General features: G+C 37.5%; 1 protein-coding gene across 2 annotated transcripts in view; it reads right to left on the bottom strand.

Moving 5' to 3' along the window:
- Positions 1 to 748: 748 nt before the first annotated feature.
- The window catches only part of LOC124615629 (myosin-9-like), a 246,316-nt gene continuing 231,011 nt past the window's right edge, over positions 749 to 16,053 (bottom strand). For both annotated transcript variants that reach the window (XM_047143635.1, XM_047143636.1), the window contains 2 exons: positions 6,720 to 6,848; positions 749 to 2,257 (listed from right to left, as the gene is read on the bottom strand). In XM_047143635.1, the coding sequence (XP_046999591.1) occupies positions 2,186 to 2,257; positions 6,720 to 6,848 (201 nt within the window). In that variant the 3' untranslated portion in view covers positions 749 to 2,185. The remainder of the gene's footprint in view (positions 2,258 to 6,719; positions 6,849 to 16,053) is intronic.

Raw genomic sequence — 16,053 nt, 5'->3', positions numbered from 1 at the left:
TTCAACATGGTCATTCTTTTGCTACACTAACTGCATCTTGAGGTAATTTTTGGCACAAATTTCAAGTTTTGTATACTATTTTACACATTGAGAGCTGTTCTGCTACAGTGCGTTAAACTATATCGGAAAATATTAACCTCCAACAGCACTTCTTGATGATGAGACTTTATCCATTTCATAACCAGTTACCTTTGTGTCAATTCCAGAACTGTACATTAGGCTATGTATTTCCTGCAGCCTTTAAAACTGATTCATTCATTCAATGATAGTTCAGTACTTAATTTTGGTTTTACTGTGTAGGAGAAATTTAAAGACTTACTTGGATCTGTGTAACATTTGAATTAAAAACATTCAATGAAATTGTTCTATCTAGATGGTTAAACATAGTTTTATGTTGTATTTGACATGGAATAGTTCCAGTTATGTTTTTCCTTAATAGGTGGAGATAAATCTCATCTTCCACACCACACACTACCTTAATCAAATTCAAAATAATTTAATGCAACTCGCAATTTTATGCACTTTATTACATAAAACTAGAGAATTAGTTTAATGTTGAAGAATGTTAAATTATTTGTAATGACAAGACATTGAGAGCTCAGAATGGAGGACACAGTTGTTACAACCATAGATTTTCATACAGGAGTATGCGACACACCTTTCAATTTATTATATTTCTGTCTGTAACATATAATAATAATAATAATAACAATAATACTAATAATAATAATAATAACAATAATAATAATTGTTTAGCAATATATGACCAACAGTGTAGGAGTGCATGATCTGATTTCTTATGAAAAATTATGATTCTGTTCAAACTGGAACATAGTGCACATACATGTTCCCTTAAATTTATCTGAACACTTTTAAAATTCACAAAGATTTATTAATATAATGAAAATATTGTATGAAATAAATAGAACATTTCCACTGAAGACATTATAAAATGATATAGTCTATAGCTTAGAATGCAAATATTTAGTATGCTATCAAATTACAGTGAGATTTTAAAAAGAATTCTTTGTATGAAATAAAAGCACTTTATTGCTGGAGATTTTACAATTGGTGGCAGCTAATACTTAGTACCTGGATTATATTTCTGAAATTTATGTTCCTAAAAATTGACTGTTAAAAATCAAACATGTTATGTAATTTTCTACAGAAAAGCTTTATATTTAACAAAAATATATATTTCAAATTTGTTTGTCATTTTTGCAGGCTATGTTCTCATACTTATAATTTTACTTTATTTTTTTAATGCAATGTTTTTCATTGTAAATCATAGTAAATTAAAATTGTAACAACATGGAAAGTAGGCACAACTTGTCATTTGTATAAAAGCCAGTGCAAGGTTGAGTGTGTGTTACAAATTCCATGAGATGGAAGTTGTAGTTGGAAAGGAAGTATGTCTTGTTATGCAGGTTGTGTGAAAAACTGAGAATGGAAAATTTACTAAATTTAACTGTAGAAATTTATTTAAAAAGTGATCTGTTACACATAATGTACACCAAGTGATTGAAATCTACAAAAATAGCAAACACTATCAACAACTGCAGAGTGCATTGATTCGTCAAGATATGAATTAAAGTATGTTAACATCCTGCTGTTTAACTTTAATTGTATCACAAAAACTGTACCTACTTTCTGAATGAACTGCAATTACAGCTGAATGTTTTTATCAATTTTTATTAATATTTGGAGCAGGAGCATTAAACAACAGGACCATCAACCTAAATTAATAAAAAAACAAGCAAAATGCCTTTCATTCTTCTGCCTGTTCCCACTTTTGTGTTCCATGCAGTGATGTGTATTATATACTGTACAACTTTCACTATCCCTTCCTTAATTCTTTTCAGAGTCTCAATTAGCCTAACTATAATTTTAGTTATCATATATACATAGATTCTTTGAAATACCTATTGTGATATTCACGTTCTTAGTTTAACAGCTTGAGTGCATATTAATATATTTACAACTACATTAATTCTGTTCTGTATTTGTAGAAAAATAAAATTAGCAGATTAGATTACGAACAAGAAATCTTGTTCTGAATAAGAACTGCATGGCAGAGAAGACAAGCAGGTATTAGTTAATGGTTTAAAACAGTTCCACAAGAAAAAATAAATAAAAATTATGGAAAAATTACAGGTTATTTTTTCATATTATTAAATTGCCACTTTTAAGGTAGTCTACTTTTTGTAGGTTTCCTGAAGAGGCTGAGACCTCTACCTCGTGGGGTGACTGGCACATTCTGAAACAAAAATATGATTCTTGTTTTCATCAAGACATTCATATCAGGTTTGATCAAACAATGGAAACCCGAGGTAAGAGTATCAACAATGTAGGAAAAGATAGATTGCTATTTACTGTAAAGATGACTACGTTGTGCCTGTCTGCAACTTAATGTATCATCCTTATGGTAAGCAACAATCTATTTTTTCCTACACTGTTAATATCAGATTTGTTTATATGTGTTGGTAAAGTACCTTTCAAAGAGGGATGGTGGGAGAAGGGGCACAGGATCAGAAGATACTTTTCTTGTCATCTACGACATTTTACGTTATATAGTAATTGAACAGCAATTTAGCAAATGTGCAAAAATAAGAAGGGGCAGCACAGAGCAGGGTTAAATGCGGCTGAAGTTTTACAATTACCAGAAATGAATACCTCGAAAATGGTACTATTTTACATAGTTTTCTGGCAAGTTGCACACAGTGAGAATGTTTCTTGGAGAAAGTGAAGCTTCTAAAAATCAAACATATAGGATGGTCATTAAATTATTATTGAGAAAGTCAAAATAACATTTAATATCATTCCTTGCTGATTGCATTACTGTTATAAGTCACAATGCAGAATTTTCTGCTCGCATAAAAGATTGAGCAAAAAATTTCTTCAATAAAATGGTTTTCTTACTGGCTCTGCCAAGTGAGAGATAGTGGTGGTGTGCAGACACGTACAGATACACACAGTATATACAGAGATCACTGCCAGAAAAAGAGGAAAAATCCAGTAAGTTGCGCCATTTAATAACAACAAATAGTCATAGCAAGTATATTATTATCAGGAGCGTGTAAGATCTGCCATTATCAGTTACTACCTTTGTGAGTGTGTGTGTGTGTGTGTGTGTGTGTGTGTGTGTGTGTGTGTGTGTGTAAAGATGAAATGATGGGCATCTGCCATTACTAGGAAAAACAATTATTTCATATAACCATGTCTTTATAAACTTTCAGGATTAATGTGTGTTTATGTTGAGTATGCTGCCTTTCTACTAGGTCAAGTACTGATAAACAGAAACCTATTTAGATTTTATCTGATCTATGAAAAGTTAAAATTAACTATACACCCAAAGAAACAGTATACTGTTCATGTTTCATATCATCATGTTGGGGTTTGGGGCCTAGCGATAAAGCATGTGCCTGGGAACAACGAGTTCACCGGATCACAGAAATTACAGTGTCTTTTACCTGTCAAGAGTTGTCAGGAATAGCATGTATCTCAGAGTCCATGTTGAACTGTGGGACTCTTTTCACTGATCTGGCACTTCCTTGTCTGACAACTGACACTGATAAATGTATTTGCTCGCGTTACCAAAGATACGAAAATTACACTGTGAAGGGTCTGTATGGAGGATGTTGCAGTGTTTCCCAACAAAAAAGATGAAAAGTAGCCTTTGTTTGATTGGCACTGTGGGGGAGGGCAACAGGGTGTCTTCATCTGAGAGCATTCCTGGGCATTTATGGTACATCACAATTTGTCATCATAGCACTGTACACTGATTGTAGTTCCACACTATAGGAACTCTAAGAGCAGAGAGGCCCTGCAGCTCAAGGAACAGGTCAAACTGACCTTACTGGAAATTGTGTAAACAGCTTCAGACTTCTTTGCCGGGGGAGATATGGAATGCATCCACTGCTGGCTTTGCTATCATTTGCCCTCTGGCTGTCTGACAGAATAATCCTGTTGCATGATAACTCCCACCCCACACAACCACTCTGACGAATGCTACACTTCAGTGATTTCATTGGCAAACACTGCTACAGCCTCAGTACAGCCCAGATCTTTCACCATGGGATTTTCACATCTTTGGTAACCTGTAGAAAGACATGCATGGATGTTTGTTTCAATTAGACAACGAAGTGCAAAGAGTGGATGCAGTTATGGACCTCTAAGGAGCCAACTGCATTCTACGAAAAAGAAATTGATCGTCTCATCTCCCAGTGAGGTAAATGTTTTAATGCATGTGGTGATTATTTTTGAATGGAATCATTCCATGCTCCTGCTGTGGCGTGTGTTTGGGTTCATCTGACTGCCTGTTATACATTAATTTCATTTCCTTAGAATTTGACTGATGAATCTCATTTTGGCATTGGTCTTATTCAAAACTATTGTACTTAACTCTTGTACCACAAATCATTCCTGACAAGTATCCCTAGGTATTTTCCAGTCATGGCTGTTTCTATTGATTGATTTTCAGTAGCATATTCAGAAAGTAATGGGTATTTTCATCTATTTATGCACAATTTTACATTTGCAGGTCTTGCTGCACTGTCTTGCAGTTTCTGACATTACATAAACAGCATTGTTTGGTAACAAGTGTCATACTGCCAACAGATATATAAAATTAAAATAAGGTATCCAAGCTATCGGAATTATCAGTCCTTTCCTCAAGGAGGAAAGAGGGATAGATTGGAGAAGTTTAGAAAGGAAGGACAGGTCTGTCCGACACCAAAGTGAGTGCTCCGTCTGTCGTAAGAATGAGAGGAGGCAAAAAGAATGGTTTGTTTAAACTTTCTTGATTAATAATAGAGACAACAGTTTCTACATTGTCAATTTCAGATGGCATATCTCACTTTGCGGAGGCATTTTGTATTGCACATCAGCTGTAACTGCTCACCCACATTCCATGAAATCAGAGCCAGGAAAAAGCCCTCCTTGTTCCAGAACACAGTTAAGTTTTTTGCCTAGAGTTTGGAGACTGCTTGAATTGTTTGGTCTTCGTGAAGTTGAAAGGTGCCACTTCATTGATAGTTGTTTTGATTCTATGTTGGATAAGATTGTTATGTCTCATCATTCTAGCACTTCGGGAAACAAATCTTCTCCATCTAGCTGATAACAGCTCCAAAATGCTCAGCCTCTAGACATTTTTTGCCCTTTGGGTTTGTAAGCATTGCACACAATTTGTGATACCCGAGTCAATACCAATCTTACTCGCAATTAACTATATCTGAGTGTTTCCTGTGATGAAGAAGTAAGCAGTTTTGCATCTAACTAAATTAAACCCGTCAGACAGAGCACCAACCATATCATAGTTTTTGACCTATTTGTCGCACTATTTCATCAGTCTGGACGCTGGGCTTGCCCCTCTGCTTTTCACCATGCGCATTTGTATGGCCATCTTGACACCACTGTCTAGCATTTACTTCACTCATTACAGTAGGTCCATAAACTAGGCAGAACTTTTAACAAACCTGAGCTGCTGTGGATCCTTTTTCAAAAATCAGATTACAGCAAACAAACTTCGCAACTGATGATTTTCAAAGCCAGAGTTCGTTGCTTTCACCCACTGTCAAACATTTATTGAATCCAAAGAACTAATTTTGTAGCTCTGAGAACAATCATTATTTGGTACTACAACTGTGCTCCTTTGTCCTTACTTTTCAAATAGCCCACAAAATACTGCAGAACCTGAACATTCAGCTACCATGAACACATTAGAATGAAATCAGTTAATGAATAAAAATTCCAACAATGGCACAGTTTACACATCATCTTCATATTGAATTCAAAATGACCACTCAGACATGACCAATAAGTCTGGCCCAATTTCAAGCACTAAACAACAACAATAGAAGGTGCATGGATGCCCGTTACCCCATAAGAGCTTCTTAGTTTATTAAATGAAGAAATAAACGTACCCTCAAAGCCCAGGAAAAGGGATCTGAAAGTAAACAAGTTCTTGAGGAGGTGGAATAGAGGTGTGGATAAAATTACAATGTTCCTTAACTTAATACTGCATACTTCATTGTTATAGATCCTTCCTCCCAAAACAAATTAAATTAAAAAAAATGGAGTTTAGATTCATGTTACACTGTCCTGTTCTGGAGATCTGTTATGTGCACAGACAGATTTCAGTTGTTATTTTGATATCTCAATGTGTCACACAATTCGCAAAATCAGATTATTTCTTAACCATTTCAGCAGCATTGTAACTAACAGCTACACTGCAACTGTTCCATTGTGGTGAATGCTGAGCAGGTCTTTTACTTTGGCCATATGGTGCTAGCTTATTATAAACTGCTTTTCAGATGACTGTCATTTGTTAGAAATGCACATAATACTACTGCATTGTGCAAATCTTCATTTCTGGTTGGTTGACTGTGTAATATCCAAGAAATAAGAATCAGTTTGTACTACATATTTACAATTTTATTATTTGCCAGTTTCAAGAAGCGCTGCACACAATTTACATCATTTCTTACATTTCTTTGTATAAAATTTAAAATTGTATTAAAATGTAAATATTCTGAAATCTCTTATTCAGTAAAATAAATATCACAGAAGATTAATGCGGGAAAGGAACACAACTGGGCAGCAGGTTTTTTTTTTTTTTTTTTTCAAAATGCAATTTAGCTTACTGAATGGAAAAAGAACAACATGCAGTAAAAAAATATAATTGACACAACAAATTTTTTTAGTTTCCAATTCTTGCTCACCTCATCTCGACGGGTGCTTTTAGTTGAGAAGAGTGCTTTGATACGGCTTGGTGTATTTCCTTTACGGCTACTGGTAGACTCGTTAAATTCCTTCAGTATTGACCGAGGTGTTTGTGAAGCATCTGTGCCCTAAAAAGAGAAATAACTTTTTAATTAAAATCAATATACCTGTGCCTTAGATTGAGTGTAACATCTTTCATGAACTGATAAGTGATGTATCAAAAGTAAATAAAATATGAAGAGAAAAATCTGAAGATGCAATCCACATCATTAAAAACTAAACTGACCTCAAATGGTAATGGCAGCTCGAAAGACATCCTCAACTTGTGCAGCTTTAAGACAACATTCAAAATAATATGTTTATGCATCTAATATAAAAGATCTTCTATGGAGCCAATATGGAAGAGGACCTGCTGTGGCAGAAACCGGGCACATCACTTGGAGACAAGAAAGATTAGTTTAAGGTCTGATCAACAATAAGGTCAACATTCAGAGCACAAGCTCTGGCAAGATATTTGTGTTTACCCCAATGACATCACAATATAAGTTTCAGAAAGTGGTCTGTGAATAACAGTTCGAGAGAGACTCCATTAAATATATGTCCCTTACCAATGAAAATGTCACAGTTGAATAAAAAGGAAGAAAAATGTGGGAGTTTAGCACAAACCTAGAGCAATGGGCATGTGTGTATGTACAAGTGTGGGAGTGCTTGTGAGCATCTGTGTGAATTCCCACTCATCTGTACATTTCCCAGATTTGAGTGTTTACATGCTCCCACACAGGTAATGTGTATGCAGGATTGCAGTCTACGTGAGAAAGATTGAATAAGGAAACTGAGCCTAAATTTTAATAAATAAGGACATATTCCCTCATAATTATGTGTCTTCTCAGCAGACTGATTTCAGTGTGACTGCATACAATGACTGCTCGAGTAAAACACAATTAGTAAACATATATATTGCAGTTTTAGTCCTGCTGGAATGTGGGAAGTCACAACAGCAGCTTCAAAACAAAGAGCCATCTCAGACTATCCATGGTATGTAAGATCATGCACTTGCAGCTTTTTGTATCAGTACAATGGATAGTCTTAATTGCCGATGAATGGGTAAGGAGTGGGCAAGCATACAATACTTTGTCACAATTCATATTCCACAACAAAACAGCCACAGCCTCTGTATCTTATTCACTATGCAGGTAATCTCAACTAATCTGCTGTGTCTTCTGTGAATGACTTTATTACCGAAAGGCTACTTCTCTCAAACTATTTCCTCTTTTCAGATGAAGGAATTTCTGTTTCTGAAACTGATACTTATTTTTATCTATGATTATGTCTGTTATCAAACTGAAGGTACAAATGGTTTTTATGTTTAACTGATTTTATTCTCATTGTAACAGAGTTCAATGTCACATCATTTGGTTTCTTGACAAAACTTTTATTTACTGTTTTCTCAACTGATGTTACCAAGTTCTAAAATGAGTGACCGTACAGTTTTAATTATATGCAGCATTTTAGGAGGAGAGGAAGCACCTTCTGCTGTCATCATGCTAAATACTTCATTATATATATCCAGGAAGACTGTGGCTCTCAGTTGAACAACAAATTGGTCTTCAAGTCTACTTTCTGTTCTGCATCTGTTGCCTCGCTTCATTCATATACACCACTGGTTACATAAAACAACGCAACTGTTAAACTTTTTTTTTTTTTTTTTTTGAAGTCCTATTGTTGTTGTTGTGGTCTTCAGTCCTGAGACTGGTTTGATGCAGCTCTCCATGCTACTCTATCCTGTACAAGCCTCTTCACCTCCCAGTACCTACCGCAACCTACATCCTTCTGAATCTGCTTAGTGTATTCATCTCTTGGTCTCCCTCTACGATTTTTACCCTTCACACTGCCCTCGAATACTAAATTGGTGATCCCTTGATGCCTAAGAACATGTCCTACCAACCGATCCCTTCTTCTAGTCAAGTTGTGCCACAAACTTCTCTTCTCCCCAATCCTATTCAATACTTCCTCATTAGTTATGTGATCTATCCATCTAATCTTCAGCATTCTTCTATAGCACCACATTTCAAAAGCTTCTATTCTCTTCTTATCCAAACGGTTTATCGTCCATATTTCACTTCCATACATGGCTACACTCCATACAAATACTTTCAGAAATGACTTCCTCACACTTAAATCTATACTCGATGTTAACAAATTCCTCTTCTTCAGAAACACTTTCCTTGCCATTGCAAGTCTACATTTTATATCCTCTCTACTTCGACCATCATCAATTATTTTGCTCCCCAAATAGCATCATGATAGTAAGAGAACAGGATGATGAAATTTTGTAGGTCTCAACAGAATGGCATTGTTCAAGCACAAGGAAATATTGATACTAGACGATCACTAGGTGTGAACATTGTCACATTTAGTCAGTTACCAAGAGTGTGACAACAACACGCGCGCGCGTGTGTGTGTGTGTGTGTGTGTGTGTGTGTGTGTGTGTGTGTGTGTGTGTGTGTGGAACAGAAGATCACTGGCAACTCTTTAAAGAGCAGAACCAATTTCATCATGATAAATTGTGCGAAAAAAGTGGAACCTCTCCTCAATGCCAAACACTCCACCTGGCTCTTGTGTATGAGATCGTACCAGTACTGATCAGAGACTTATCGCCTTACTAGATGATCACTGGCCTGTAGCCATCACGGATGATAGATGCCAGCCTCCAGTACCAGCTGCCACTGATGGGTAGTACAAGGATCTACCAACACCTTTTCTAGCTTGGAGCACAAACTGCTCTAGATTCCAGCACTGCTTGGGTCGGACAGGCCACAATCAGCATTCAACATGACCTCAAGGTATCTGATATTGTGGTCCATATGATGGGACAACATGGGCTGTGACTTAATAGAGACAAAATACTCCCAAAATGGCACATAATGCATCATGGTCATCACCATCTCTGAGCAGCTTCTGGCAGGGTGCGCCTTACATATCACGGGCAGCAGTCTGCCTGCTACAAGTCACTAGCCTGAACACAGGGATGATGCAGTAAGATGCAGCAGCCTGAGCCAGTCAATGGATTCAGCAGATTCATTGCCAGCTTGCTAAGCCACCAGCTGCCACTGAAAACATAACGTCAAAATGTACTCAGAGAAATAAACGAAGTAATAATCTAATCCTGTTTCATTGGCATCTGATGATGCCACACAGGTTGCTTAGCCTTCATCCTGACTGACCGTATGGCTTTCCAGCCTATGTGTGGGGTACTCCTTACAGTCCCATGAATTTATAAAATTTATTTGCAGAAGGAATAGATAGGATACATCCTAAGCTGACAAGGAATACCTAATGTGGCAGAGAGAAGTGTAGGGGATAAAATTTATATAGGAAGAGTAAGTTTTGTGTGTACTGAACTGTTCTTTTGGGTTTCAGTACAAAGACTGGTTTGGGATGACTCTCTGCACTAGTCTATCCCGTGCAACCTTCCTTACCTCTGAGTAATAAGTGCAACCTATTTTACTTCTTTACTGTTGTTAATCTTTGGTCTCTACAATTTTTACCCCCATACTTCCCTCCATTACGAAGCCTTAATGTCCTATTCAACCAGTCACCTTTTAGTAAAGTTATACACTGATGAGCCAAAACATTGTGACCACTGCCCACCATGAGGTAGAATGCATCTTGGTGGTGCAACGGACAAGCGACACATTAAGGAAGAATGCAAGTGGAAGAGAGATGACTGCTCAGTCATTATAGTGAAGATACGGGCTGCTAATGCAGAGATCCACTGATGTAAGTGGTTTTCACAAAGGGCACACACTTGTGGCGCTGCAGCTGGATACAAGAATCTCTGAAACGGCAAAGCTGGTCACCTATTGGCGTATTATTATCGTGATTACCTATGGAGAGTGGCAAAGGATGGTGAAGTAACAAAGACAAGCATGTCTCATCACGAAACAGAGGTCAGAGAGGATCCCCTTGTGTAATCCATGACAGGCAGCAAGCTGTGGCAGATCTGACGACAGCAGAGCACAATGCTGAGACAGACACAAGTGTGTCAGAGCACACCATTCAAAGGCCTATGCTGGACATGGAGCTCCACATCACACAGACACCCTACACATTACTACAGGGCTATTACAAATGATTGAAGCGATTTCATAAATTCACTGTAGCTCCATTCATTGACATATGGTCACAACACACTACAGATATGTAGAAAAACTCATAAAGTTTTGTTCGGCTGAAGCCGCACTTCAGGTTTCTGCCGCCAGAGTGCTCGAGAGCGCAGTGAGACAATACGGCGACAAGAGCCGAGAAAGCGTATGTCGTGCTTGAAATGCACTCACATCAGTCAGTCATAACAGTGCAACGACACTTCAGGACAAAGTTCAACAAAGATCCACCAACTGCTAACTCCATTCAGCGATGGTATGCGCAGTTTAAAGCTTCTGGATGCCTCTGTAAGGGGAAATCAACGGGTCGGCCTGCAGTGAGCGAAGAAACGGTTGAACGCGTGCGGGCAAGTTTCACGCGTAGCCCGCGGAATTCGACAAATAAAGCAAACAGGGAGCTAAATGTACCACAGCCGACGGTTTGGAAAATCTTACGGAAAAGGCTAAAGCAGAAGCCTTACCGTTTACAATTGCTACCAGCACTGACACCCGATGACAAAGTCAAACGCTTTGAATTTTCGGCGCGGTTGCAACAGCTCATGGAAGAGGATGCGTTCAGTGCGAAACTTGTTTTCAGTGATGAAGCAACATTTTTTCTTAATGGTGAAATGAACAGACACAATGTGCGAATCTGGGCAGTAGAGAATCCTCACACATTCGTGCAGCAAATTCGCAATTCACCAAAAGTTAACGTGTTTTGTGCAATCTCACGGTTTGAAGTTTACGGCCCCTTTTTCTTCTGTGAAAAAAACATTACAGGACACGTGTATCTGGACATGCTGGAAAATTGGCTCATGCCACAACTGGAGACCGACAGCGCCGACTTCATCTTTCAACAGGATGGTGCTCCAACGCACTTCCATCATGATGTTCGGCATTTCTTAAACAGGAGATTGGAAAACCGATGGATCGGTCGTGGTGGAGATCATGATCAGCAATTCATGTCATAGCCTCTACGCTCTCCCGACTTAACCCCATGCGATTTCTTTCTGTGGCGTTATGTGAAAGATTCAGTGTTTAAACCTCCTCTACCAAGAAACGTGCCAGAACTGCGAGCTCGCATCAACGATGCTTTCGAACTCATTGATGGGGACATGCTGCGCCGAGTGTGGGAGGAACTTTATTATCGGCTTGATGTCTGCCGAATCACTAAAGGGGCACATACCGAACATTTGTGAATGCCTAAAAAAACTTTTTGAGTTTTTGTATGTGTGTGCAAAGCATTGTGAAAATATCTCAAATAATAAAGTTATTGTAGAGCTGTGAAATCGCTTCAATCATTTGTAATAACCCTGTATGTTGACCCAACAACATCGTGCACAGTGGGCACCGCATGACAGTTTTCACCTCAGATCGATAGAAGTGTGTCACCTGTCGAACGAATCATTTCTTGTTACAGCAGGTGAACGGTTGGGTCCTTACATACCATTATCCATGTGAATGGCTCCACAAAACATGCACCACGCCACAGATGCAGGTTAGTCAGTGGAGAATTATGTTATGATGTGCACTGAGTAGGGCTTCCATGGGATCTGTGGTGGTAACCGAAGGCATCATATGACAGCAGTGAACTATGTGAACATTATCGCGGACCACCTGTTTTAAGTTTCCACCTAAGGTGATGACATCTTCCAGCAGGATAAGTGTCCGTGTTGCCAGTCAGAATCGTGCTACAGTGATTTGAGGGGCATTATAGTGAACTCAAACTGATGTATTGGCCGGCAAATAAGCCTGATCTGTAACACCTGGACATGTATCGGGTGCCAACTATGTGCCTGTAAACCATCCTATCATTTGCAGGAATTGCTTGACCTGTGCTTAGACATGTGGTGCCACATACTCCTGGAATCCTCTCAAGGACTTGTAGAAGCCATGCCAAGCACAATATCTTTTGTACTGTGTTTGGAAAGTGAAACAATACATTATTAAACAGATGGTCACAATGTTTTGGCTCATCAGTGTAATACACATTTGATTTCTCCCTACCTGAATTCAGTTCTTCTTCATTAGTTATCCAATCTCATAATCTAATCTTCAGTATTTTTCTGAAAGACCACATTTCAAATGCTTCTTTTCTTTTCTGAACTGTTTACCTCCTATTTTTCACTGCCACAAAAGACTAAAATAAAGATAAAATATGTTCAATAGAGACTTCATTACATTTTAATCTATATTTAATGTTCACATATTTCTCTTTCTCAGAAAATATTTTTTTGCTATTACCAGCCTGCATTTCATATCCTCTTTACCTCTCCCACTGCTAGTTTATTTTGCTGCCCAAGTAGCAAAAGTCATCTACTATTTTCTGCATCTCATTTCCTAATCGAATCCACCCAGCTTCATCTAATTTAATTCAAATATGCTCCATTACCATTGTTTTACTTTTGTTGATTTTCATATTTTCAAAAGACTGTCTGTTCTATTCAACTGCTCTTCCTAGCCCTCTCCCATCTAACGGAATCACAATGTTATTGACAAACTGCTTAATTTTTATTTATTCTTCCTGAACTTTACTTAACTTTCCAAATTTTTCTCTGGCTTGCTTTACTGCTTGCTAAGTGTACAGATTAAATAATATTGGAGATAAGCTATAACCAAGCCTCACTTCCTTGTCAACAACTGCTTCCCCTTAAGGCCCTTTGTCTCTTACCTGTATCATGGTTTGTGTAGAAATTGTAGATAACCTTTTACTCCTTGTCTAATGTCCCTGGTAACTGCAGAATTTCTAAGAGTATTCCATTCAACATCATCGAGAGCTTTTTCTAAACTTACAAATGGTAAAAAGTAGGTTTACCTTTTCCCAACCAATCTTCCAATGCAAGTCCTAAGGACAGTATTACCTCATACGTTTCCACATTTTTCCATATCTGTAACTGATCTTCCCTCAAGTCAGTTTCTTCTCATAGTTCTATGGAACTGATGTGTTAGTATTCTGCAACGTTACTTATTGAACTGATGGCTCAACAATACGCATGCCTTAGTGCGATTGTAACATTCATCTTTATGTAGGAGGATATTTTGCTGCCCCATATATCCCACATAGTAGTTGGAATGATTTTGTCACGGTTGGTTTTCCCAAGAATCTCAATAATGCTGAACGGATTCCTCTACCCAAGGTGTTTCTTTCAATTCAGGCCTTTCAGTGCTCTGTCATCTCATGGTATTTTTTTAATGTTGTCTTCAAATGTTTTCTTTTGCATAGCCTTCCTACATATTCTGCATTTCACGCTTTCCTCCTCTTGACATTTAAGTTCTTGACGATTTCATATAACTGCTACTCTTTTTTGCCAATTATTTAATTTTCCAACTTTTTCTATTGACATGCATGCTACACAGCTTTCTATTTCTCATCCAGCCATTCCTGTCTTACCATTTTGCATTCAATGTCTATCAAATTATTAAAAAAGCTGTGTTACTTTATATTTTCTTTATTTGCTGTGTTTTTAATCCATCAACCACCTTTTTTCATTATACTTACACCAAGTGCTAATGATGATCAAATTTTGACCTTTGTAAAATTCTACCAAGTAGCTTCCACTTTTATACCTCCCCCCAGTCCATATTATCCTCTTAGTTTTCCGTCACATCCTTTTTCTAGAATCTAATTTTAGTTCCTCATCAAAATTAAATTTTCAGCTTCCTGAAAATACTAAGAAAATTTCTTCTATCTCCGCACACAGTTTTCCCATTCTCATCGTCTTCAAAGCTAATTGGCATAGTTAGTTATTTTCATGTTCTCTAGATCATAACTGCAAGGTCTATGACGCGGAATGAGCGAGTTTGTCAGTGATACAATTATATTACCCTTTCTCTGCAAAAAATATGGCAACATGCTGAGCATTGTTTTTTATGGCTGAACACAATACTACTTTTTGTGGCACACCAAGGCTAAGTGATGCATAGCGTAAGTAATTTCTGCTTCTAGTAATTTATTTATTGATGTTACAGTTGATTTCAAACAGATTGTTGACAGCAAGAATCATAAGGAATAAATATACTGGGAACATTCTCTAATGATATTGGTGTACTGAAGAGGGCCTTAAAGCATTGCATATGTGAGGAACAGGATTTTAGCACTCTTCTTGTGGTATAGTAAGTCCACAAAAGTTTTTGTTTTTGAGTGAGTTAAAACAAATTAAAATTCTTAATTTATCTGGCAGAGTATAGAGTACTAGTGATTTCCCTACATATGTGGTACTGCTTCTTGCATGTATTCTATCACCTCATCCGTTGAGCTGTCCATACCAATCTTCAGAGCTACTTCAAGGAAGTGATTACAGTGAAACCCTACTTTTACACTTTTCATAGGACATATACGGTGTAAAATGAGGGAAATAACATTTTAAGCTGTAAAAGTTACACACAGGATACCCCCCTTGCACTTTGTGTATGATATATGTACATAACAGGCATCAAAATACCTGTAAGGGACTTGTTTATTATCTAATGAAGGTTTATTATCTAATAAAAACCGCTGATGTAACTCGAACTGATAACTGTCTGGGAAGTAGGGACGTTTCACTCAATTTCCTATATCATAATCTCTGTTTTTTAAAGCTAGCAGCTGCCATTCTTATTTAAATAATGAAATACTGCACTAGTTATGTATTTTTTTCATGCCTAGCACGACACATTTTGAGAATCTTTTCCTCGTTGTCAGTGCAAATACGTACATAAGAATTTTGTGTGGTGTTTGAATATGTGTTATTCTGAGTCTCTTGCACTTTAGGTGTCTTTTTGAGGTTATCAGGTAGTGTGCCGTGTTTAAACTAAAAACATTTGAGCAACGCAAAGTGAATGACTGTGTCAACTAGCACTCCAAGTGGCCATACGCTGAAACAAGATAAATATGGTTTGACAAAGGTGTCATGATGATCACAACAATCACAAAACTGTGTTTGTGCAGTAGAGACAGTGTGGAAAGGGTTGTGATTGGTCATGATACCAGGTGTCAAGAAACTTAACCATGTGATATTTGTAAACACTACTGGATGTCTAACATCATGCCAGTGTCATTTTTTCCTCCACAAACATTTTTTTCTAATGCGTAAACCGTGGGAAAATGATAAAAATGTTGATGCAAAATTGGGTGCAAATTAACAGTGTGGGCATAGGAAACACGATGGGACCAATATAAAATGTTTTAAACAGCAGGAAAACGTTAATTCTG

Source organism: Schistocerca americana, chromosome 5, assembly GCF_021461395.2.
Source record: "Schistocerca americana isolate TAMUIC-IGC-003095 chromosome 5, iqSchAmer2.1, whole genome shotgun sequence".
In the NCBI taxonomy this organism is placed as follows: domain Eukaryota; kingdom Metazoa; phylum Arthropoda; class Insecta; order Orthoptera; family Acrididae; genus Schistocerca; species Schistocerca americana.
This window is presented reverse-complemented; position numbering and strand designations above follow the sequence as displayed.